Source organism: Bufo gargarizans, chromosome 4 (assembly GCF_014858855.1).
Source record: "Bufo gargarizans isolate SCDJY-AF-19 chromosome 4, ASM1485885v1, whole genome shotgun sequence".
NCBI classification, from domain to species: Eukaryota; Metazoa; Chordata; class Amphibia; order Anura; family Bufonidae; genus Bufo; species Bufo gargarizans.
Window position 1 is genome coordinate 187396025 of NC_058083.1, and position 26937 is coordinate 187422961.

Below are 26937 nucleotides of genomic sequence, written 5' to 3' on the forward strand. Positions count from 1 at the left end.
CACAAAGATCCAAACCTGCTGGATTCTTGGTTGTAAGACATGCGTGACTTTGCCAGCATAGACGTCATTTGCTACTTTTCTTGTAACATGTTAATTTTTTTTTAAATGGCGAAATTGGTCTAAAATAGCAGCACATAATTCACACACATCTTTTCGTCACGTGAATTGTAATGACCATGTACTGTTTTATTTATTTATTTTTTTTTAAGTAATTTCATGGTGCTTATATTTTGCCAACATATTCTGCAGAGTTTTACAGAGATTTTCCTCATTCATATCAGTCCCTGTCCCCAGTGAGGCTCACAATCAAATTCCCTCAAGGCCGGGTAGCTATTGTGCTGCCCATAGTGTTCTTGTTTATATGTCTCTTTATTGGGGATGTATAACTGAAATGGCATGTATCATTTGGAGATAAATGTACCTTTATGTCAAAGTATATTCTGCAAATCCTTCATAAGGTGCCTATATGCTGTGTGATCTGGCCGCAGAATCCGCATACGGTTCACAGGTAATTGTCAGGCTGCATCAGTATGCCAAGTAGCAACTGGTGGTAATCTGCATTTGGATCCTGCGGCCAGGCCGCACCAAGTTTGGACACTCATACACTTTCTTCAAATTAAAAGAGTTGTCTTGTTTCAGCAAATGGCATTTATCATGTAGACAAAGTACAAAATACAAGGCACTTACTAATGTGATGTAATTGTCCATATTGCCTCCTTTGCTGGCTTGATTCATTTTTCCATCACATTATACACTGCTCGTATCCAGGGGTCATAACTAGAGATGAGCGAATTTCATATTTTGAAATTTATTCACATTTTGTTTGTTGGTTAAAGGTGAATTGGGTTATGGATTCCGTTACCACGGACCATAACGCAATTCTATGACGGAATGCATAATGGAATCCCATTAGAGGCATTCCGTTATTCATTCCGTCATAATAAAAGTCTATGGGATGCAAAACGGATCCATCCCGTTTCAGTTATGCAGGGGAGTCCTCCCCTGCATAATGGAAACGGGAAGGATCCATTTTGTAGCCCATAGACTTCGATTATGACGGAATGAATGACGGAATGCCTCTAAAGGCATTCCGTCATAGAATTGCGTTATGGTCCGTGGTAACGGAATCCATAACGCAATTCACCTTTTACCAGTAAACGAAGTGTGAATGAATTTCAATCTAGTTATGATCATCCTGCAATTCAGAAGCGGTGGTCTTGTTTGCACACTATAGAAAAAGCATAGGCCCACTGCAGCATTGGAATGGAAAAACAAATCAAGCCAGCAAGTAGGCAATATGGAAATCACAATACATTAAAAAGTGAATTGTATTAAAGGGGTCATCCGTAATTTTTTTTATTTGTCTGCAATTTTTAACATTTTTAACTTTCATGTGATTAAGCACTTTAACAGTGATAATGCTGAAAATATTCTGCGCTGCGCTCCCTGGTGTATTTATGTTGCAGGCACTTCCTGGATTATGGGCTGTACATTCAGCACATGATTCTAGCCCAGTTACAAGCCGCATTGGACGTGGGTTTCAGCTGCGCAGTCAGGCAGCCTCGGGAGCTGTGAGCAGTTAGTGCCCGAGGCTGTCTGACTGCACAGGTGCTACCTACATGCATCTCTGGTTGTAACCGGGCTAGGATCACGTGCCGCATAGATATATACCTAATTACACCAGGGAGTGCAGCACTGGCCCAGTAGGAATATTTCCAGCATTATTCCTGTTAAAGTGCTTAATCAAATGAAGGGTGCGACCATTACATTTTTTATAAATGCCATTTGCTGTAATGAGACAACCCCTTTAATCTGAAGAGTATAGCAGCCATTTAGGCTTCATGCACACAGCTGCACTTTACATCTGTCTGGATAGCACACCGACCCAATCATTTCTATGGGGCCATGCGCACATCCGTATGTTTTTCCCGTTCCACAACTTATAGAACATGTCCTTTTCTTATCTGTATTATGGACAACAATAGTTTTTTCTATCGATGAGAGTGATAACAATGCGGAATGCATTTTGCGGATTGAAGTACAGACGTGTGCATGAATCCTTACTATGATTGTCCTCAGTACCTGTTGCAATTCTACAAACCTTCAAAGGGACTTTGCTTTCCCCCTTGTATCTCTGGCTTTTGGTTACTCCTAGTAAAAATATTTTAGGGATTTGAAGATATTTATATTGGTATATAAGTATCATAATACTTCAAAAGCACACTTGTTACCATGTAACAGAAATGAAATAGTTAGATTTAAAAAATAAAATTACCAGCCCTGTAAAGTTACAGAAAGCTTCTGTACAGCCGCATTCACACTTGAGTGATATTAGTGAGGGTGACACTGTATTGCGCTGATATTTAGTCTTTTATGTTTAGTTTAAAGGTCCCTACACACATGACTTTTGTATGGCATGTATTTACCAGTAAACAAAAGGCCAGATTAATTGTATGCCTGTTTTCTTGGGGGGTTTTTGCACAAAGTATGTCCTACCTCTAGCATTTTCTTCATGGCATTGTTCCCTTATCAAGAAAGTGATGTGAAAACAGTGGGGGTAAAAAAAACACCAAGAGCTACAGCAGGCTGCATTTTTTAAAGGAAGCCATAACGACAACAATGTCACCTTATTAAAAACGGCACTAGCAAAAAACAAGACAAAAAAAACAAACATTTTTTTTCCCCCACAGACCTTCAGCTAACATCTAAAGATGGTGGGAGAGATTTATCAAACTGTTCTACTTGACACCACTTTGATAAATCCCTGCTGTTTTTACAGAAAAAGACAAGTGAAAAAAAAGTTACTAAAATCAAAGCAGAAAAACATTTTATCTGATCACTTTAGCAAAACTGAAAAGCAACAGCTATTTGTGAACCTGGCCTTGTGCTTTGGTCATGATTTGGAATTTTCTAGTTTGTCTTTCTTAATAACCACTACACTGTAGTCGCGTTTTGTGATGCCATCTGTGTAATATCCCATCTCACGCTGCATTCTTGTGCTGGTTAGAGTCGTTGATATCCGGATGATCTTCTCTTGTGCCAAATGAAGTAGACAAGGATTGCTATTACTATTAGGACAATTATTACTACAGCAATGGCCACAGCAGTGAAATTGCGATCATAGGAACAGATCTCCTCTGTAAAGATAAAACAAATCTCAGTGAGTATAAAAACTCCTCCAGAATACAATTTGCTATAGTGATGATGATGACCAAATTGTATTGAGTCCAAACCATTTTCCATAACTTATTTGTTAGTTTAATATAGTCACTGTATGGATATAATTAACATTTTTATACCAAAAAAATAACATTTGAAACAGCACTCCTCCCATGTCAAATTCTTGACCTAACCCCTTCCCTCCAGCCAGAGGTGTAACTTGACCAACTTGCACTTTCTATAATACCAGTGTCTTCTTATGTGGCCCAAGGGTCTTTGGGCCCCCTCAGGCTCCTGGGCCCGGTAGCTACTGCTACCTCTGCACTCCCTATAGCTCTGCCCCTGGTCCCAGTTTAAAGGGTTCTCCAGTACTCTAATTTAAAATTGTTCCATTGCACCCCTAATCCCATTTGTAGGTGTACCAAATATGTGTTTGCATTGAAAATTGCAGCCCTCCTGCTGTTACAGATATCATTGCTGCGGTCCTGTTGGTTGACATCCCTAAATTGTGGAATCTGGTGCTCATTTTCCACCAGTTGCATTATGCTCACTAAATCAAAGCCTCCTCTAAAAGTCCTCCCTGCACCTTCAGAACTCTGCTGAGACTTCTATTCATGATCCTGCAGTTTCCACTCTAAAAAAAATGCAGGATAGCATCACATCAGACAACAAGACACATGCACAGTATAGACAAGAACCTGCACATGTGCTGGGGAAGCGCTTGCACAGCCCAGTCCAGATGCAATGTACATGATGTCAGTGATGGCACATTACCAGAACCAAGAAATAAGAGACTTGTTTCTGGAACAGCACAGACCAAATGCAGTCACATGACCGCTGTTGAGGGATCAGCGGCGCATCGGATGGGTAATAAAAGTGTATTCTTTCTTTATTACTTTTGAGTAATGTTGCAAAACCCCTTTAAACATCAGTCTGCTTGATTTTAACTGCTGTAAAATATGCTGCCTACATATCAAACAGTATAGTCAAAGTGACATCTTCCCTTTAAGTGTCTCTGATTGGGCCATGTACTTGTGTGAGACAGACAGCACTCCAAATATGAAAAAAATCTTACTTTCATCTTTTTCTTATCTAACACATGGAGTACATTCCAACTTGATGCCTTTAGCCTATCACAACCAGACGTTATTATATCACAATCATTTTCAACTGCTGTTGCCACATTAGTTGACATTTCAGTTGAACTCAATACCCAATAAACCAAAAAGGTTATTACATCTAAAACTGAAATTCAAAAGCAATCTTTCTGTTTTAGATACCAAAATCATTCAAACTTTATTTCAGTTTTCTACGTAGCAATTCACCTCTTTGTGAGTTATTTGTGAGTTGGGATTTAGATCTACAGTATATGCATCTGTATGTTACCTCTGTGCTTGTATGGCTAACGTCTGTATATTTTATGCACAGCCCTAAAGGATATGGAAGTGCTACACAAATATCTGAAAATGATATATTTGTCGGCTGAGCATGCATCTGTCCAGAAGGGGTAGAGTGTAGAAAGCCACTACCAGAAGTGTCTTATCTCCCTGAGAGCAAACGGAATGGGCAGTGAAAATCCAATACATGCCCTATCCTTCTGTCCACTGACATCTGCCATCAGAGGAGAGTTGGAAGGTCTGAATACACTTTAGATGGTTAGCCTGTCCCACCGGAAGTTTTATATTTGTGGCCAACTTTATAAAATCATTTACTTTTCTGACAACTTTACGTAAATCAATAGTACATGCAACCATTAAAAAACTTTGTATTTTGTATTATCAGGGAGAAATGTCTAGTACTCAGCTATTTACCATATTACATATGTCAATACAAGTCTATGGAGAGGGGAGGGGTGAGGAGTGAGCAGGAGCAGAGTGAGACAGATCTCCAGTTCAGATGCTAAAGAGACTGCTGCAGCCAAATAGGAAGTTTATGTCTAATCCTAAGTGCTTTATTCACAGCCATACAAGTCAGTACTTCTATGTAATGTCCTCAATGATCCTGAGGCTGCTTCTGAATGAGTAAGAGAAAGTTAGGAAGCAGATTCTCCTCTGCTTTCTATGTGCAGTGGCAGGTAGTTTTCACTCACTAGATCTAGGAGAATGGCAAACTAGACTTTCAGCATGTAGAGAGAAAACTGCTAAAAAATTGCGGGATACAAGTCAGAAATGCTGTTATTCCTCATGTACTGTTCTATTGATTAATGCAAAGTTAGTTGAAAGTTTAGATACACTCTAAGCTCTGCTAAACAATTTGAACAGTGAATAGTATTTTGTTATGTTTAGTAACGAATGATATTCACATTATAATTTTTTTACCTTCTATATTTAAAGCATTGTATTACTTTATGTCACATGTTGTTAAGACAGCACAAGTGAGAGCAAGCAAAAACACAAAGGGGAACAGGCAACAGCTTAGTCATTTATAATGTATTCACATGATACTGTATGTGGTTTGTGACAAGACGGCACTGTGACTATCACCAGTTGTGGAGGGTAAAGAGGAACTACAGGTCCTTCTAAAAAAATTAGCATATTGTGATAAAGTTCATTATTTTCTATAATGTACTGATAAACATTAGACTTTCATATATTTTAGATTCATAACACACAACTGAAGTAGTTCAAGCCTCTTATTGTTTTAATATTGATGATTTTGGCATACAGCTCATGAAAACCCAAAATTCCTATCTAAAAAAAATTAGCATATCATGAAAAGGTTCTCTAAACGAGCTATTAACCTAATCATCTGAATCAACTAATTAACTCTAAACACCTGCAAAAGATTCCTGAGGCTTTTAAAAACTCCCAGCCTGGTTCATTACTCAAAACCGCAATCATGGGTAAGACTGCCGACCTGACTGCTGTCCAGAAGGCCATCATTGACACCCTCAAGCAAGAGGGTAAGACACAGAAAGAAATTTCTGAACGAATAGGCTGTTCCCAGAGTGCTGTATCAAGGCACCTCAGTGGGAAGTCTGTGGGAAGGAAAAAGTGTGGCAGAAAACGCTGCACAACGATAAGAGGTGACCGGACCCTGAGGAAGATTGTGGAGAAGGACCGATTCCAGACCTTGGGGGACCTGCGGAAGCAGTGGACTGAGTCTGGAGTAGAAACATCCAGAGCCACCGTGTACAGGCGTGTGCAGGAAATGGGCTACAGGTGCCGCATTCCCCAGAAACAGCGGCAGAAGCGCCTGACCTGGGCTACAGAGAAGCAGCACTGGACTGTTGCTCAGTGGTCCAAAGTACTTTTTTCGGATGAAAGCAAATTTTGCATGTCATTCGGAAATCAAGGTGCCAGAGTCTGGAGGAAGACTGGGGAGAGGGAAATGCCAAAATGCCTGAAGTCCAGTGTCAAGTACCCACAGTCAGTGATGGTCTGGGGTGCCATGTCAGCTGCTGGTGTTGGTCCACTGTGTTTTATCAAGGGCAGGGTCAATGCAGCTAGCCATCAGGAGATTTTGGAGCACTTCATGCTTCCATCTGCTGAAAAGCTTTATGGAGATGAAGATTTCATTTTTCAGCACGACCTGGCACCTGCTCACAGTGCCAAAACCACTGGTAAATGGTTTACTAACCATGGTATTACTGTGCTCAATTGGCCTGCCAACTCTCCTGACCTGAACCCCATAGAGAATCTGTGGGATATTGGGAAGAGAAAGTTGAGAGACGCAAGACCCAACACTCTGGATGAGCTTAAGGCCGCTATCGAAGCATCCTGGGCCTCCATAACACCTCAGCAGTGCCACAGGCTGATTGCCTCCATGCCACGCCGCACTGAAGCCTCCTGGGCCTCCATAACACCTCAGCAGTGCCACAGGCTGATTGCCTCCATGCCACGCCGCATTGAAGCAGTAATTTCTGCAAAAGGATTCCCGACCAAGTATTGAGTGCATAACTGAACATAATTATTTGAAGGTTGACTTTTTTTGTATTAAAAACACTTTTCTTTTATTGGTCGGATGAAATATGCTAATTTTTTGAGATAGGAATTTTGGGTTTTCATGAGCTGTAGCCAAAATCATCAATATTAAAACAATAAAAGGCTTGAACTACTTCAGTTGTGTGTAATGAATCTAAAATATATGAAAGTCTAATGTTTATCAGTACATTACAGAAAATAATGAACTTTATCACAATATGCTAATATTTTGAGAAGGACCTGTATATGCTGTGGGTGTACATCATGTAGTGACACTAGATTTAGTAGATGATGAGATTGTGTTATATGAAATCTGAGTTCATCTGCATATGGTAAAAAAGAGTGGGACAGATCTACTAATCCCGTCTAATAATTAGACACTGCAAATATAGACTAGACAGATTAAAGATGTACAAGATTTATCACAGTCGCTTAAAGGGGTTGTCTCCCTTCAGTAAGTGACATTTATTATGTAGAAGAAGTTAACACAAGCCACTTACTAATATACTGTTATTATGCATATTGCTTCCTTCGCTGGCTGGATTCATTTTTCCAGCATATTATACACTGCTCGTTTCCATGGTTACAGACCACCCTGTAATCCATCAGCAGTGGTTGTGCTTGCACAATATAGGTAAAAGCACCAGCCTATGTGCGTTCCCATGGTCCCGGCCACCAGAGTGGCTGATGATTTTTCCTATGGTGTGCAAGCACGACCACCACTGATGGATTGCAGGGTGGTCTGTAACCATGGAAATGAGCAGTGTATAATGTGATGGAAAAATGAATCCAGCCAGCAAAGGAAGCAATATGGATAATAACAGTATATTAGTAAGTGGCTTGTATTAACTTCCTCTACATAATAAATGCCACTTACTGAAGTGAGACAACCCCTTTAAGCTGGATGATAAGTTTGGTGCATCTTTACATACCTAACTTTACACCACCTATTGGTTGGGTGACTTTGCAGTAACAATTTGTCACATATAAGCCACCCCGCATTTTTCCATCAAATAACGTCCCTTTCAAGGTGCAAAAAGTTCCTAAGGAATCATGCACACAAAGGTACTTTCTTTCCGTTTATTTTGCAGACCGTATTGGGAACCATTCATTTCAATGGGTCCGCAAAAAAACAGAAGGTACTCTGTGTGCATTCCGTTTCCGTATGTCTGTATTTCCATTCCGCCAAAAAATAGAACATGTCCTATTATTGTCCCCATTACGGACAAGGATAGAACCGTTCTATTAGGGGCCAGCTGTTCCGTCCCGCAAACTACAGAATGCACACGGATGTCATCCGTATTTTTTGCGGATCAATTTTTTGTGGACCACAAAGTGCATAAGGTCGTGTGCATGAGCCATAAAGCACATAATGTATGTGGTTCAAAGCATGTATGCCAGTTTTGGGGGGCAAATTAAGCCGTAATTCTGCTGCATTTAGCTTAATAAACCTCCCCCACCATTTCTCATGAACAAAAAAGATTATATTTCTTCTAGGTGTATGAGGGTTTAATCTCTGTTGGCACAAAATAGAAACAATAACATCCTACTGATCCCAGTCTATATTTATTACCCCATTTCAGTGGCAACACGCTAAAATACAAGTACCAGCAGTACTGTTCTTATATTTTACACGGGGACCAAAGAGAAATCCAGGAACTGCATAAAGTTACTTTAATGTAGGAATCACAGATCCTATTGGGGGGCATATTCAAAGTGCCTTTACTAATTAGACATCAGCTTAACCAATGAATTATCTAATGTGTATGGGGGTCTTCTGAATCCCCTCCAACAACATATGTCACCAGATTGGAAATATACGCTGAGCATACATCTGTATAGGGGAGTTGGGCGGAATAACTGTCAGCTTAATAAGGGGTATAGTCACAAGTTGTTTTATTTATAAATAAACACTTTCTGTACAATATATATATATAAAAAATTATAATCTCAAAAGGGGGGTCATGCTGTATACCGTGTGACTGTCCATGATTTCACTATACAGCTCATTAATCCCCCATCTCTACCATTCTGACAATTCACTTTCCCCTGCAAGTCTCTACTTCTCTCTCTTGACGCGCAGGACAGGTCACAACAGTAACCTGAAAGCTGCCTTACATCTGGTGGCATTAGAGGCAGAGCTCATGTGCATACCCTCTTTCTAGAATTCCAGAGGAGCGTTGCTGGTCCTATAAGACTCCTCACGCTTAGGCCTCTTTCATACGGGCGTGTGTGCCCCGTGGTCGTGCTGCGGCCCGCAAAACGTGGGCCGCAATGCACGAGCACAGTCCGTGGGGCAGCCGCAGCAGATCTGGCCGTTCCGCAAAAAGATAGGACATGTTCTATCTTTTTGCGGAACGGAAGTACGGGACGAAAAACCCCACGGAAGCACTCCGTTCCGTGCTTCCGTTTCGCACCTTTCCATATCTCCGGATTTGCGGACCCATTGAAGTGAATGGGTACGCATCTGTGATGCGGAATGCCCACGGAACACCCGTGTGAAAGAGGCCTTATTATGCACTCTCCATAAGGAGATATAGTATCCCCCGAATCCTGCTTCAGCCAGTGATTATCTAAGTGGACTATTGCTGTGTGTCAAGAAGCATCAGGAAGCAGAGGCCGATGGGGGAGCGTGAAGCATCAGCGAGACCGATTATCCCTTTATGTCATAAAATTAACATTTGAATTCTCTTCCCAAGATACATAAAAATCTTTAGCAGTTTAGGAAAAAATTAACAACAGAATTTTAAGACTGGAGCTACATGGCGACTTTGGGTGGTGTATTTTTTGTGACGCTGAGATCATCGCAGCTTGAAAATTGTGCTGCGACCCCATTCACTTCCATTACTTTCTGCGTCTGCATTGCTACACAGCGATGATTCGCCTTGCACCCTTATCATAGTCATAATTGCCTTGTGGCCTCAGTCCAAAATGCATGCAACAAGACAGAGGAGGCGCTGACTTTAGAAGCACAGGAGTAATAATGGTACAGAATGCTGTGCAAAATTTGGAATTATTTTAAACATAAAGGGACGCCTGATATTAGAAAAACAAAGGTCTGCATCAGTTGTCCTAGTCATGTCCATGATGATTACAAATGCTGCAAAGCAGAAATGAAAAAGTCTGGTAAATAAGCATCTTTTAGGAGCGGGGGGCCACCACACAAGGTGTTAAACGACACAGATGAGGTCAGCTATGATAGGTGATTGAAAGAGATTCAGATTCGTTCATATCCTGAAATCCGCCTTCGTCTTGTAAGCAGGAACACGAGAAGGATTATAAGTATCAGCCCCACAATCGCCAAGGCCACACCAACCGGAACTAACAGATTGTTTCTGTCTGGAAAACAGACTCTTTCTGCAATTAAAGTCACAGCAGAAATTTGCAGATAAAATGTCACATCTGGAGTAGATCTAACTCAGGCATGGCAAACCTGTGGCTCTCCAGCTGTTGTAAAACTACAATTCCCACAATGCCCTGCTGTAGGCTGATAGCGGTTGGCAGTCCGGGCATGCTGGGAGTTGTAGTTTTGCAACATCTGGAGAGCCTCAGGTTGGCCATCCCTGATCTAACTGATCAGTTTCATTTTCCATGAGCGCTTGCTGGCAGCCAAATGTCTAAGGGCGGCCATACACCTTCAATAACTGTCTGGCAGACATCATTCCCTACTCCCCCATACACATCCAACTTTGCTTCGACTGGATGGGTATTCAATGGGGAGAGGAGAGAAAGCTACTGTCAGACACTTCTGGCGGCAGCTTATCTTCCCGGGGGAACAGAAGAATTGGATGAAAAATATTCAATATCCGAAATCTGCTGCATGTGAAGGCACCCCTAACTGTCTGCTAGCTTAGATGTCTATGACTTCTGCATATGTGTAGTGTTAGTGAATGAGCTAAGCAGAAGTTGTAATCACATGCACAATGTGCACAGTAGTCAGCACAATGAAGGCAGTGGGAAGTGATTATTGTTTGCAGGTTTTAAAAGTGAAGTGCCATTAACAACCAGTGTTTAAAGAGATCGTCTGAGATCTTTTATCTGATCGTGGGGGTCCGACACTCGGGGCCCCAGCTGGTTGAGAAGGCACCAGGAAAACCTCTTTAATGCGCAGCAGTTAAGCAGTTCTTTGAAAGTGTAGACATTACCATTTTGACATTCAAGGTTTTTACAAATTCACAGCCTTTCATCTATAAATCATATGTATTAAAGGGCTTATCTCATGAAAGGTATTACTATGCAGTGAACAGAACATTTTAAATTAAATATTATTGCAGCACACATGCAATACCAATTTTTTTTTTTTTTTTTTTTTTTCATGTACATTACTTTCTGGCAGCGCCCCCTACTGTGTATCCTTCTGGTCTACCTTCTCCTGCATTCAGAGGTGGACTAACATGCTCAGCAGCTTCCCTGCTCCCTTCAGTGCTGACAGGGCGATCTCATAGAGAAGCAGGTGAAGCAGCCCAGACACCTTTTATTCATCCTTACTTCTAAATTCATAAAAATATATAGCTATATCTCTCTCTAGACAGTGGAGAAGGAAATTTTGGGGCATTATATATCAAATGTATCTTTTTGGCTACATGTGAGGGACTATTTTCTATGCAGGAGAAGAAAGAGTTAACAAGAACAATGTATCTTGGCAGATGATGTGCTTGATGAGCTACTAACCACCCCTAAAAAGGCAAGCAAGTCTTCCAGATACTGTATGACATTAAACAATGGTTTTACATTTTTGGGATAACCCCTGTAATGTCTACCTCCCAAGAGAAGAATAATCCTTGGTGCTTAATTTTACTTTCTTTGTGTTTATTTTCAGGCTAGGATTCACATCCACTTTCATATAGTGCATGTCAATCCCTTACTTACCTTTCCCAAATGTTCCATTCTGAATTTCAAAAGCCTGGAGTTTGACCTGTGCCAATATAAGCTCCAGGTTATCTCCTAGCTTTACTGTTGGTGTCCTTTTACACCCCACAGAGTAGCCAACATCTGTAGACAACAGCTTCAGTTTACCAGAAGTACCATTCCACCATCCTGAAAGCAAAACAGGAAAGGTAAAAGGTAAAATAACACGGACTGACTCATCTTCTCTATGTCGGACCTCAAGCATCAGTGCACCACTATACATGGGCGCACAGGTATCATATCTGTTAGATTTACAGTATTTGACAGTCTTGTCTCGTAACCCATGATCTCAATCTGTTAGTTGTTAATTATGCAGTTTTCCTGATTTTAAAATAAAATAACAACATAAATAATATGAGTAAATATCATGCTAATTAGGGTACATTCACATCTGTGGCAGCGGATTCGGCAGGCTGTTTCGGCAGAGAGCAGCCTGCCAGATTTCGCCAGATCCTGCATTGCTGGGTTCTACAGTTCACCGCTGGATCCCCTTTGACTATGATATGGTACGGTGGTAATCCGGATGTTTTCTGGCATAAATGCTGTATTTTGGCTGGACAAAAGCGGTTGGTTTTTGCCCAGTTGACATTTGTGTCTCAGGCCGCTGGATCAGGGATGCCACAGATGCAAACATACCCTTAGTTAGTAGGATTCTAAGGCTAATGGTGCCTTAGAAGATATAACAATGTGGTTCATAAGGTGCAACAGACAGTGTTCTCCATATATGCAGTAAATCCTACCTGCTGATGGCATATAAAATTGCACAGAAACCTCTTCGATATAATAAGTCTTGGTTTCCTGCAAGTGATAGAAAAGAACACAATGTAATGAATAGAGGAGCACCATAACTCTTATCCCTGTTTGTAGTCGGCCTATAGTTCACACTTTCACTGCAAGACTTCATCAGAGGTTCCGATGAGGTTTCCGTAACTTTTGACCACAGCGATAGCGTATTTTAACTAATCTGAATCCTCCAGCGTTCTAAATGGAAGCCATGCTGCCAGTGTAAACAGAACCTAACATTATAGATTAAAGGGGGTGTTCCATAAAAAATATATCAAACCAGCTCCTGGATCTGAATACTTTTGTAATTGCATGTCATTAAAAATGTAGTATAGCTGCTGAGTTATTCACTGAAATCTATTTGTATAGCACCACCTGCTGTTTGTTCTTTTCCTTATTTCTGTGTCCACCTCAGTAGCAATGCACATGCTCAATTCCATCCTTCAACTTTCATTGACTTTAATAGACCCTTTGACTTTAATGGGTCTTTGGTCTGCATTTTGCAGCCAAGAAGAGGATATGCTCTATCTTTTTGTGGAACAGACACGTGGATGTAGGCAGCACACAGATGATATCCATGTGTGGTTCGTCTTGTATGCCGACCCATATAAATGAATGGGTCCGCATGCAATTATGGATACAAAATACAGTCCTGTTCATGAGGCCTTTGAAAGGGATTGATGTACTAAATTGTGTCTGATTTTCATTTTTCAAATGAATCCCTTTAATTAAATGGCAATAATGTAAAATGAAAATACTCAAAAAACTATCAAGTAGTTCTGCAGCAATAACCTTTATATTCACAGCCAATATATTTTCTACACAAAATGATGCCAAATAGGTTAAAAGCTGCATCGGAGGTGCCTGTAATGATGTAGATTAACCATCACTGGTCTAAGGCTGGGGCCCGACAGCAAGTCTCAGAAAAGTCGCATGACCAGAAATATTTGAAAAAATTAAAACGTAAAGAAATATTCTGTAATGAAACAGTCAAGTTGCAGAAAAGTTGCAGGCAACTTGCATGTCACACACAACTTGCATTGTGATCTATAATGGCAAAGTCACATGCAACTTGTGACCTGCAACAGAAAATTCTGTGATTGTTGCATTCGCGGCATGTGGCATGTTGCCTCACGACACCATAGACAATCATTAGATTGTCCAGACCAGCCTAAGGGCTCATTCAGACGACCATGTGAATGGGTCCACATCCATTCTGCAATTTTGCGGAACGGGTGTGGACCCATTCATTTCAATGGGACCGTAAAACATGCGTACAGCACACTGTGTGCTGTCCGCATCCGTAGTTACGTGGCCCCGCAAGAAAGATAGAGCAGGTCCTAATCTTGTCCACAATCTCGGACAAGAATAGTCATTTCTAACATAGGGCAGGCCATGTGTGGTCCGCAAAATAAGTAATGCACATGGACGGTATCCGTGTTTTGCGGATCTTCAATTTGCGGAATGCAAAACACTACGGCTGTCTGAATGAGCCCTAGAGGTGATCATACACAGTCAATAGCTGAATGCCTCTTTGGCATACAGTCATCTCTCCTGACTCCTTTGTTTAATATATACAAATAATCAAACCTCTCAACCATCCCAGATCTGGCGGGACAGCCCCAGATTTTTGTGGCTCTCCCACGGTCCCGGGAGGGCTCAGGCATATCCCACTCTCAATTGTATCTGTGTCCTGAGGATGCAGATCCAGTTGAATGCAATGGTGAAGCAGTGAGCCATCTGCAGCCTGCTCCACCACCATTTCCCAGCTGGTGCACTCCCCAGCGAAAGGCGCAATGTAGTCATGTCCTCACACCTGTAGGGCTGAGCAAGAGAGTGCGCAGGCCAGGGAACATCCCCTGACCTGTGCGCTCCCTTGCTCATCCCAGCAGACTTGATGATGCCACTGAATTGTACCTGCTGCTGAAGATCGCATGATTTGTTATTCTCCTTTCTTCAAAGGAACAAAGCTAGGCAAGTATTGCTTTTTTATTTTATTAACAGAACAGCGGGTACACTATTGTAATGAGGGCACTAAGGGGCTACATTATTGTAAGGGAGGAGCTAAGGGAGTTGTAAAGAGGGCTAAGAGAGCAGCATTATTATAAGGGGGCACATGGGAGCTTTTTGCTGTGTGGGGGCACTAAGAAGGCATTCTACTGTTTGGGGGAACTAAGGGAACATAACTACTGTGTTGGGGCACAAAGGGGACATTCTACTGTGTGGAGTCACTAAGGGGGCATAACTACTGTGTTGGGGCACAAAGGCTAGATTCTACTGTGTGTGGGCAAAAAGGAGGCATTCTACTCTGTAGGTCACAAAAAGGTTTTCTACTGTGTGGGGCACAAAAGGGGCATAACTACTGTCTGGGGACACAAAAGTGACATTTAACTATGTGGGAGGACAAAAGGGAGCTACTACTGTGTGTGGGCATTAATGTGGCATTTTACTGTCTGGAGACACTAAAGAGGCATGACTACTTTAGGGGGCATAACTTAGTGTGGAAGCACTAAGGGGGTGTAACTGCTGTGAGAAGGCACTAAGGAATATCTACTCTGGGGGACAATAAGGGGCATGACTACTGTGTGGGGGCTCAAAGGGGATTGTGCATATATATATAGGCATTGGGAGAAGTTAGAGGTGTGGCTTAAGTGTAAAAAATATGTGGTGGTGTACTTAGGGCACTACTTATTTTGTCCCTTCTTGGGCTTTTCAAAAGTCAGGAGGTATGGAATAATATTTTTATGGATTATATGCTTTGTTTCACAGTGTTTTTTTTTTTTTCGTTTTACTTGCACCGCTTTACTGATCTCTCTCTTGCATACACAAGTCCCAGTAGTCACTTTACAGTATATTTCCCTTCTTCTGCTGTTCCAGACCCTGTGACGCAACCCTAAAACACTGAAAAGTGAAGTGGTAACCTAATGCAGGAAGTAGGAGCTCTCACCAGCATGTTAATGATTACCAGTATTCAGATGGAATCATTTCAAACAATGAAACTTGAGAAATACTGTATGTCGGATCATTGCTCAATTTTTGCAGACTTTTGAAAAGTAAGCTTTTCAAGTGATCTTAATGCTTCTTGTCCCAAAACCAGCACTGTAAGTGGCGCCTGATTCATACATGACTCTTACTCAATCTCTTTCAACATACAAAACCTCAGATTTTTCTCATGATAAACATTTTCCAACCTCATTTCACCTGCAACACAGTTATCTATCCAGCTGCAGTATAAAAGGCAGTACAATTTCTATGAGCCAAGCACAACAGTCACTTTGGCATTTGTCAGTACAGAACTTCTAAAAAACCTAAATTACAAGGTCTTTTGTTTGTCAGGTCCCTTTTAAGGATGGGGAGAATTATCTGGAATAAACGTTCTTACAAACGCTCATTCATGATAATTGGCCCATGTAAAGGTACCAGAGATCACCCTACAAGATGAGCAAATGCCCATTTGTAGGGTAATCACATCTTTCATGCGGCACCAAAAGTCATTGTTCGTTGGCAGCAAATCACTTGGTCTAACGTTACACCAACTAAAATTTGCAGTAAAGTTTTGGCGCACGTAGTTGCATCAAAGGCCGTACCCCCTTGCAAAGTTGGAAAAACAGGCTAGCTAAGCAAAGTAGATTATTCTTTTTGGTGAATTTGCTTTATAAATAGCTCCAAAACATCATGTGCCAGAAATGCACCAAGTTTTTCTGCATTTTAAGACAAGGTCAAGACACATTGGCAGTAGTAGGTTTGCCCCAATGTGTCTGAGCCCTTTCTGCCAATCAAATGCTCCAGGGGACTACCTGCCTTACATGCATTGTATTGCCTAGTACTCTATTGCTTGTCTATTGAAATACTGCACCAGGGTGTCTCTTAGGCTACTTTCACACTAGCGTTAATATTTTACGGTATTGAGATCCGTCATAGGGTCTCAATACCAGAAAAAAACGCTTCAGTTTTGTCCCCATTCATTGTAAATGGGGACAAAATGTAACTGAACAGAACGGAATGCTCCAAAATGCATTCCGTTCCGCTCTCATACCGGAGAGAAAACCCCAGCATGTCCTGGCATGGGGACGGATCCATTTTCTCTGACACAATAGAAAACGGATACGTCACCCATTGACTTTCAATGGAGTTCATAACGGATCCGTCTTGGGTATGTTAAAGATAATACAACCGGATCCATTCATAACAGATGCAGATGGTTGTATTATCAGTAACGGAAGCGTTTTTGCTGAGCCCTGCCGGATCCAGCAAAAATGCTAGTGTGAAAGAAGCCTTAGTACATACCAACAGGGGCAGCATAAAATAGCTGTATATGTCACTAGCTTCCAGAGATTAGGCACTGTTGGACACTATATTTATGCATCAATTGGTAGCAGTAAGTATGACTAGCCATTGAGAGACTGACTGTACTTTTTGTTTTATAGCCATTTCTACAATGAGTGCAAGACCAAAATATAATTATTGGGAAACCTATCAGATAAATATAACAGTAGTTTCTTGGGTAAATGGTATCCCCCTTGAAGAATGGGAGGAAGCCACATTTTACTTCAAGGGGTTCTTCTGGGAATTAATAAAATTAAAATACTTAAAGGAGTTCTCCAGGAATTAAGAACATTTTATTATAAATATATTCTCAAATACCTGTCATTAGTTATAATGGCTCGTTTTGTCTGGGGAGCAATCATCGAGGGAAATAAAAGGGCTGCCGTCCTATTAGTACACACAACCTGTCCTAATCACACACCAGGGCAAGTTACTTCACAACACAGAGGTAAAAAGCTGGCTCATCCTCCTCTCTGCTCTACTTGTCAGGGATTATAATCCTGAATGCAGTTGATAAGATCTTCTGCTGAATCTCTGTAGGAATGGAGTTCATGAGAAGACATGCAGTACAGAGAGGAGGGTGGGTGTATTCAGCAGCAGCACTTGTATGCAGTCTCCATTACCACAGTCTGTCGTGTCTGTCCTCTCTGTACTTCATGTCTCCTCATGAGCGCCATTCCTACAGAGATTCAGCTGAAGATCTTATCAGCTGTATTCATGATCATAATCCCTGACAAGCAGAGCAGAGAGGAGGATAAGGCCGCTGTTTACCTTAGTGTTGTGAAGTAACTTGTCCTGCTGTGTTATTATGACAGGTTTTGTGTGCACTAATAGGACGGGGGCCATTTTGTTTCTCCTGATGATTGCTCTCTAGACAAAATGAGCCATTATAACTAATGACAGGTATTTGGGAATATATTTATATTAAAGTAATATTTAAGTATTTTAATTTTCTAAATTCCTGGAGAACCCTTATAAGTATTATTTTATTGTAAATACATTCCCAAATTCCTTTCATTAGTTTTAGTGGCTTATTTTATCTAGGGAGCAATCATTGGCAGACATATGTTACTATATTACTATTTTTATATAAAATGTTCGCCCTCCTATAAGTACACACAAAACCTGTCATAATCACACAGCAGGACAAGTTACTTAACAACACTGAGCTAAAGAGCTGCCTCATTCTCCTCTCTGCTGTACTTGTCCAGAGTACAAAGAGGACGGACAGGACAGACTGTGGTAATGGAGACTGCATACAAGTGCTGCTGCTCATTACCCACACCTTCATCCTCCTTGCTGTACTTCATGTCTCCTAATGGACTCCATTCCTACAGAGATTCAGCCAAAGATCCTATTAACTGTATTCAGGATCATAATCTCTGCCAAGTAGAGCAGAGAGGAGGATAAGGCAGCTTTTTAGCTCAGTGTTGTAAAGTAACTTGTCCTGCTGTTTGATTAGTACAGGTTTTGTGTGTACTAATAGGAAAGTGGCCATTTTATTTTCCCTGATGATTGACCATCCCAAGAAAAAAACAAGCCATTATAACTAATGAAAGGTATTTGGGAAAATATTTATAGTAAATAATATTTAAGTATTTTCTTTTTCTTAATTCCCGGTGAGCTATTCTAAAGGGAATGTGTCACTGAATTTTTCTGCCAGTTAAAACCAGAAACATCTCATTTTTTCTAATCAGTTTTTATTTTTTGTTGTGGGAGCTGTTATCTTGCCTAAGCTGCTGTTTACGGCACTTAGAGATCTGTTTTACAGCAGCAACCATGGGCTATAGCCACAATGGACAGGAGGGTACCTCATTGACTGTTATGGGTGAGGTGGTGATATCCATTATTGTAATACTGGCTGTAATGATAAGCAGATAACTGCAGTAAAGTGATCTGTACAGATCAAGAAGTGGCGCCTATTATTCGACTTAGTGGCCAGTGTGAAAACTGCAGGATTTAATTTTTTTATATAGACATGGAAAATTAAAAATAACATCACTATCTTTAAAATATAAATTTAAAGTTTAAAAAATGTGTTTGAAATAAATACGGTACTTAACTTAAATAATAGGTAATTTTCTGATAACAAATTCCTTTTAAAGCATACATAACCTTTCATCAAGCTTTGCATTCATCAATAGTACAGTGTGTGTACATGAGGAGTAACACTTTTTTTTTAATATGTCTGGTAATTATATCACTTGTATCTGGCATTTTTAGCAGTTTTCCTCTCCGTATGTTATATATCTAGTTTGCAGTTCTCCTAGATCTGGTGGTTGGAAACTACCGGTAGCTCTCATGCATTGTACACAGAAATTAGAACCTGCTTTCTAACTTTCTCACACTTACTCTTCCTCACTCCTCCCCGTCCCCTCTCCATAGACTTGTATGGGATGGTTTAATCTGATCAGTCAGTGAGCAGGCAGTCATCCTGGTCTTACCACGACAAATCTCTATAAATTTTAGGACAAAGTCATTTTAGAAAAAAGGGGGGGGGGGGGGGCTAAATGGCTGATACCTGTAGAACAAGGCATCTTTCTTTAAAAATATATACCGTATTACAAAGTTTTTTTCAGTCCCTTTTACTATTGATTTATACAAAGTTGTGTGAAAAGTTTGTTACCATTTAAACTTACCTTAACAAAAGTAAAATTAATAGACCCTTCTGGAAACTGCAAGACAAGTTTTGATGTGTATTCACCACATGCTCCATTTGCATTTGTATGTTTCGGCTCAATGTTGAAATATCTTCTGTCCTGTAGTAACATTACACAGATTTGTATAGATGGTCAAAATGCTTTTTGATTTAAAATGCAAGGTAATACCATTAACTTTCTCCTTTTTCCGATGTCAGCCTCCTTGGAACACAACTGTTTAGATAGACAGACAAATCCACCTACAACTTGGATTTCATAGACTTGGAGTTTTAATGCAAGGCACGCAAAGAAAAAAGTGCAATGTAAATTAACCCATGGTGCAGATTTTAAATCTGCTTCATGTCACTTTATGCTAAGAATTTCCACCAAGGTTTTCACCCTTTGCAATACATAGGGTGACATCTGTGGCATATCTGTATGCAACACGTGTGGATTTTGCTGCGGATTCAGTACAGATTTTGCCGCAGAGCCACAGCAAATCCACCCCACATGGATGTACCCTAAGGCCTCTTTCAGACGGGCATTGCGGGAAAAGGTGCGGGTGCGTTTACGGGAAAATGCGCAATTTTTCCGCGCGAGTGCAAAACATTGTAATGCGTTTTGCACGCGCGTGAGAAAAATCGGCATGTATGGTACCCAAACCTGAACTTCTTCACAGAAGTTTGGGCTTGGGATCGGTATCCTGTAGATTGGATTATTTTCCCTTATAACATGGTTATAAGGGAAAATAATAGCATTCTGAATACAGAATGCATAGTAAAATAGCGCTGGAGGGGTAAAAAAAAAAAAAAATTTTTTTAACTCACCTTAATCCACTTGATCTCGCAGCCGGCATCTCTTCTGGCTTTTTTCTTTGCTTTGTGCAGGAACAGGACCTGTGGTGACGTCACTCCGGTCATCACATGGTCCATCACATGATCCATCACCATGGTAAAAGATCATGTGATGGACCATGTGATGACCGGAGTGATGTCACCACAGGTCCTGTTCCTGCACAAAGCAAAGAAAGAAGCCAGAAGAGATGCCGGCTGCGTGATCAAGTGGATTAAGGTGAGTTAAATTATTTTTATTTTTTTTAACCCCTCCAGCGCTATTTTACTATGCATTCTGTATTTAGAATGCTATTATTTTCCGTTATAACCATGTTATAAGGGAAAATAATACAGTTCGGGTCTCCATCCTGATCGTCTCCTAGCAACCGTGCGTGAAAATCGCACCGCATCCGCACTTGCTTGCGGATGCTTGCGATTTTCACGCAACCCCATTCATTTCTATGGGGGCTGCGTTACGTGAAAAACGCACAACATAGAGCATGCTGCGATTTTCACGCAATGCACAAGTGATGCGTGAAAATCACCGCTCATGTGAACAGCCCTATAGAAATGAATGGGTCGGGATTCATTGCGGGTGCAATGCGTTCACATCATGCATTGCACCCGTGCGGAATACTCGCCCGTGTGAAAGGGGCCTAAGTGTTCTGTTTTTCAATTTATTTAATTTTTACTTAGAGAGCCATTTAAAAAAGATAATAGAGAGGAGCAACCAAAAAGTGAAGAAGAGTGACATAAAAATACATAAATAAAGTATGGTACGATGTACGGTAACTTGCAATGGACTCCATGGAGTAGTTTTGCTATTTATTTCAATAAATTTTCTAGTTTAGCTGTCCATTATTCCCAGAGATTTTCTACTCTTTAAAATGCAAATAAGGAACCATATACTTACTGTGCTTTGCTTTGTTGAATTATCTATTTGAAGCTCTAGTCCCATATCTGCAATGATGCACACTTTGCCATCTTTGACTGTGTAGTTGCCAATTTCTGGTGGTGAGGGCTTTGGTGGTAAGGTTGGAGTTGCATGGGTTGTTACATGGATGGTAGTGGTGGTGTTGGGTGCATGGGTGGTGGTGTTGGGTGCATGGGTGGTGGTGTTGGGTGCATGGGTGGTGGTGTTGGGTGCATGGGTGGTGGTGTTGGGTGCATGAGTGGTGGTGTTGGGTGCATGGGTGGTGGTGTTGGGTGCATGGGTGGTGGTGTTGGGTGCATGGGTGGTGGTGTTTGGTGCATGGTGGTGTTGGGTGCATGCGTGGTGGTGTTGGGTGCATGGGTGGTGAGTATTACGTAATGGCTGGCAGTATTTATCCTATTAGCAGATGGTTCTTGGAGAGATGTATCAACAACAAAAAATCCTAAAAAAGCAGCAAAAAAATGTGATCAGATTGCAGTATAAACTAAAGCTGTTAAAAAAGCATTTATACTTGTGCCCCCCCCCCCCAAATAAATGAATTAATTAAGTGACCAGTGGTCAGTCAATGACACACACACAGAATATATATATATATATATATATATATATACTGTATATATGTGAAACTCGAAAAATTAGAATATCGTGCAAAAGTCAGTTTATTTCAGTAATGCAAATTAAAAGGAATTGCAGTAATGCAGCTTAAAATTTGAATTTTGTGAAAAGGATCAATATTCTAGGCTCAAGTGTCACACTCTAGTCAGCTAATTCATCTATATCCCCTGAGCAAAGGGTACCTCAAAATTCATAAGCTGTAAGCCATAATCATCCAAATTATAACATATAAAGGCTTGAAATATCTCGCTTTGCATATAATGAGTCTATCTCATATGTTAGTTTCAGTTTTAAGTTGCATTACTGAAATAAATGAACTTTGCATGATAGTCTAATTTTTCCAGTTTCACCTGTGTGTATATACAGGGTGGGCCATTTATATGGATACACCTTAATAAAATGGGAATGGTTGGTGATATTAACTTCCTGTTTGTGGCACATTAGTATATGTGAGGGGGGACATTTTTAAAGATGGGTATTAACCATGGTCGCCATTTTGAAGTCAGCCATTTTGAATCCAACTTTTGTTTTTTCAATAGGAAGGGGGTCATGTGACACATCAAAATTATTGGTAATTTCACAAGAAAAACAATGGTGTTCTTGGTTTTAACGTAACTTTATTCTTTCATGAGTTATTTACAAGTTTCTGACCACTTATAAAATGTGTTCAATGTGCTGCCCATTGTGTTGGATTGTCAATGCAACCTTCTTCTCCCACTCTTCACACACTGATAGCAACACCGCAGGAGAAATGCTAGCACAGGCTTCCAGTATCCGTAGTTTCAGGTGCTGCACATCTCGTATCTTCACAGCATAGACAATTTCCTTCAGATGACTCCAAAGATAAAAGTCTAAGGCCCCTTTCACACGAGCGTGACAGATTAGGTCCGGATGCGTTCAGGGTGCGTTCAGTGAAACTCACACTATTTTGCAAGCAAGTTCAGTCAGTTTTGTCTGCGATTGCGTTCAGTTGTTCAGTTTTTTCCGTGGGTGCAATGCGTTTTGATGTGTTTTTCACGCGCGTGATAAAAAACTGAAGGTTTACAAACAACATCTCTTAGCAACCATCAGTGAAAAATGCATTGCACCCGCAATTGCTTGTGGATGCAATGCGTTTTTCACGCAGCCCTATTCACTTCTATGAGGCCAGGGCTGCGTGAAAAAACGCAGCCCTGTTTGTAAACCTTCAGTTTTTTATCACACGCAAAAACGTGAAAAACGCATCAAAATGCAAAAAAAAAACACGGAAAAAACTGAACAACTGAACGCAATCGCAGACAAAACTGACTGAACTTGCTTGCAAAGTAGTGCGAGTTTCACTGAACGCACCCTGAACGCATCCGGACCTAATCCGTCACGCTCGTGTGAAAGAGGCCTAAGGGGGTCCGATCGGGAGACCTTGGGGGCCATTCAACTGGCCTACGACGACCAATCCACTTTCCAGGAAACTGTTCATCTAGGAATGCTTGGACCTGACACCCATAATGTGGTGGTGCACCATCTTGCTGGAAAAACTCAGGGAACGTGCCAGCTTCAGTGCATAAAGAGGGAAACACATCATCAGTGTGTGAAGAGTGGGAGAAGAGGGTTGCATTGACAATCCAACACAATGGGCAGCACATTGAACACATTTTATAAGTGGTCAGAAACTTGTAAATAACTAATGAATGAATAAAGTTACGTTAAAACCAAGCACATCATTGTTTTTCTTGTGAAATTCCCAATAAGTTTGATGTGTCACATGACCCTCTTCCTATTGAAAAAACAAAAGTTGGATTCAAAATGGCCAACTTCAAAATGGCCGCCATGGTCACCACCCATCTTGAAAAGTTTCCCCCCCCTCACATATTCTAATGTGCCACAAACAGGAAGTTAATATCACCAACCATTCCCATTTTATTAAGGTGTATCCATATAAATGGCCCACCCTGTGTATGTATATATATATATATATATATATGTATGTATATTTTATACAGTATCTCACAAAAGTGAGTGCATCACTCACATTTTTGTAAATATTTTATTATATCTTTTCATGGGACAACAATGAAGATATGACACTTTGATACAATGTAAAGTAGTCAGTGTACAGCTTGTATAACAATGTAAATTTGGTGTGCCCTCAAAATATCTCAACTCAAATTGTGCCCAATTAGCCATTTTTCCTCCATGGTTTGATGTGAGTCGTTAGTGTTACAAGGTCTCAGGTATGAATAGGGAACAGGTGTGTTAAATTTGGTGTTATCCCTCTCACACTCATATTGGTCACTGGAAGTTCAACATGACACCTCATTGCAAAGAACTCTCTGAGTATCTGAAAAAAAAGAATTGTTGCTCTAAATATAGATGGCCTAGGCTATAAGAAGATTGCCAACACCCTAAAACTGAGCTGCAGCCCGGTGGCCAAGACCATACAGCGTTTTAACAAGACAGGTTCCACTCAGAACAGGCCTCGCCATGGTCAACCAAAGAAGTTGAGTGCACGTGCTCAGCGTCATAGCCAGAGGTTGTCTTTTCAAAATAGATGTATGAGTGTTGCCAGCATTGCTGCAGAGGTTAAAGGGGGGTCAGCCTGTCAGTGCTCAGACCATATGCTGCACACTGCATCAAATTGGTCTGCATGGCTGTCATCCCAGAAAGAAGCCTCTTCTAAAGATGATGCACAAGAAAGCCCTCAAACGGTTTGCTGAAGACAAGCAGACTAAGGACATAGATTACTTAAACCTTGTCCTCTGGTCTGATGAGACCAAGATAAAATTATTTGGTTCAGATGGTGTCAAGCGTATGTGGCGGCAACCAAGTGAGGAGTACAAAGACAAGTGTGTATTGCCTACAGTCAAGCATGGTGGTGGTAGTGTCATGGTTTGGGGCTGCATGAGGGCTGCTGGCTCTGGAGAGCTACAGTTCATTAATGGAACCATGACTGCCAAATGTAATGTGACATACTGAAGCAAAGCATACCCCCCCCCCCCCCCCTTTGGTTACTGGGCCGCAGGGCAGTATTCCAACATGATAACGACCCCAAACACACCTCTAAGACAACCACTGCCTTTCTAAAGAAACTGAGAGTATAGGTGCTGGACTGGCCAAGCATGTCTCCAGACCTAAACCTTATTGAGCATCTGTGAGGCATCCTCAAATGGAAGGTGGAGGAGCGCAAGGTCTCTAAAATCCACCAGCTACGTGATGTCACCATAGAGGTGTGGAAGAGCATTCCAGTGGCAACATGTGAAGCTCTAGGAAACTCCATGGCCTAAAGGGTTGAGGCAGTGCTGGAAAATAATGGTGGCCACACAAAATATTGCCACTTTGTGCACAATTTGGCTATAATCACTTAGGGGTGTACTCACTTTTGTTGCCAGCAGTTTAGAAATTTACACTGCTATATAAGCTGTACCCTGACTACTTTGCATTGTATCAAAGTGCCATATCTTCAGCGTTGTCTCATGAAAAGATAGAATAAAATATTTACAAAAATGTGAGGGGTGTACTCAGGTGTACTAACTTTCGTGAGATACTTCTGTCCTTATATCCTAATAATATAGGGAAGGATCAACTAATGTTCTTATGTATATGGGGCCCTTCCAGATTTCAATATGACCAATCCTTTAGGCCCCCATACATATTAGTGAGAACGGTGGTTTCTACCGACAGATCAATGTGTATGGGGGAGCTCCTAACTCTCCCTTGACAGTTGACAAACAGAAATAAAACCTTAATTATAAAATACAAAAAAAAGTTACAGCTATACCTATATTGCACACGGCAAGTCATGACATCTTTGTGTTTCAATGGTTGCAGACTACAAACAAGCCTTGAGGGTAGTCATATCACACTCCCTTATCCATACTTCCCATTCCCAACCTTCCCGATCCAGCTGGACAGTCCCGGAACAGCTGAGATATGTCCCGTTCTCAGATGTCTCTGTATCCATAGGAGCCCATCACACTGCTGGTCCGTGTAGAAGGGATGGGACAGCCTCTACTCCTCCTACACAGTCCAGCAGCCCAATGTGTATCTTGCCTGCAGCTGCTGGGGAGCACAGATCATTGGAGGAACTAGATGAGTATTTAGTGGGGGGGTTTTGTTTTTGTTTTTTTTACTAGCTGTAAAGGGGGCACATATCTGGACATAACTACTGTGACGGAGGCACATATCTGAGCATAACTACTGGCATATCTATTGTAAAGCAGCACATATCTGGGCATAGCAATTGTGAAGGCAGCACATGTGGGCATGACTATTGTGAAGGGGGCACATATTTATTTTATTTTATGCACTTATATAGCGCTACTATATCCCGCGGTGCTTTACAGACATTAGCATCCAACTAGAGAGGATGGGTTTGTTCAGGAGCAGCAACACAAACGGCTTGTAAAGAGCAAAAAATGGTGAATACGCAGCAGCTGGGCAGGGGATCGCAGATCCAAAGCGGTCCAATGGCATGTAGAAAGAATGGAGGGCCACAGCAGCGTCTCGCCAGAAAACTTCTTTATTCAGGAACACTCCTCATAACAAGGCATATAAAATAGTTTGCAGCAACGTTTCGGCTAAAAATAGCCTTTGTCAAGCATGTTACCAAGTTAAAATCACAGCCTATAAATAGCACATGATAAGCCCACCCACACCGCTAAGCAACCAATGAGATTAAGATTTACGTATAACACACCTGTGTGGAAAATCAATGGGGACCAACATGCCAAAACAAATTAGCCAGCTGTAACAAGACATACCTATGTGGGGCCATCATATACAGAGCTCCTCCGTCCATCCAGCGTCCCATAGTCGGCAGTGCGCATGTCTGCATACGTCAT

General features: G+C 41.2%; 1 protein-coding gene across 1 annotated transcript; it reads right to left on the bottom strand.

Moving 5' to 3' along the window:
• Nucleotides 1–2577: 2577 nt before the first annotated feature.
• LAMP3 (lysosomal associated membrane protein 3) lies at nt 2578–26937 on the bottom strand. Its single transcript, XM_044291066.1, has 6 exons — nt 26878–26937; nt 21485–21901; nt 19739–19858; nt 12731–12788; nt 11952–12119; nt 2578–3137 (listed from the first exon to the last, which is right to left on the bottom strand). The coding sequence occupies exons 1-6, from the start codon at nt 26935–26937 to the stop codon at nt 3004–3006; spliced, it is 957 nt and encodes a 318-aa protein (XP_044147001.1). The 3' UTR covers nt 2578–3003.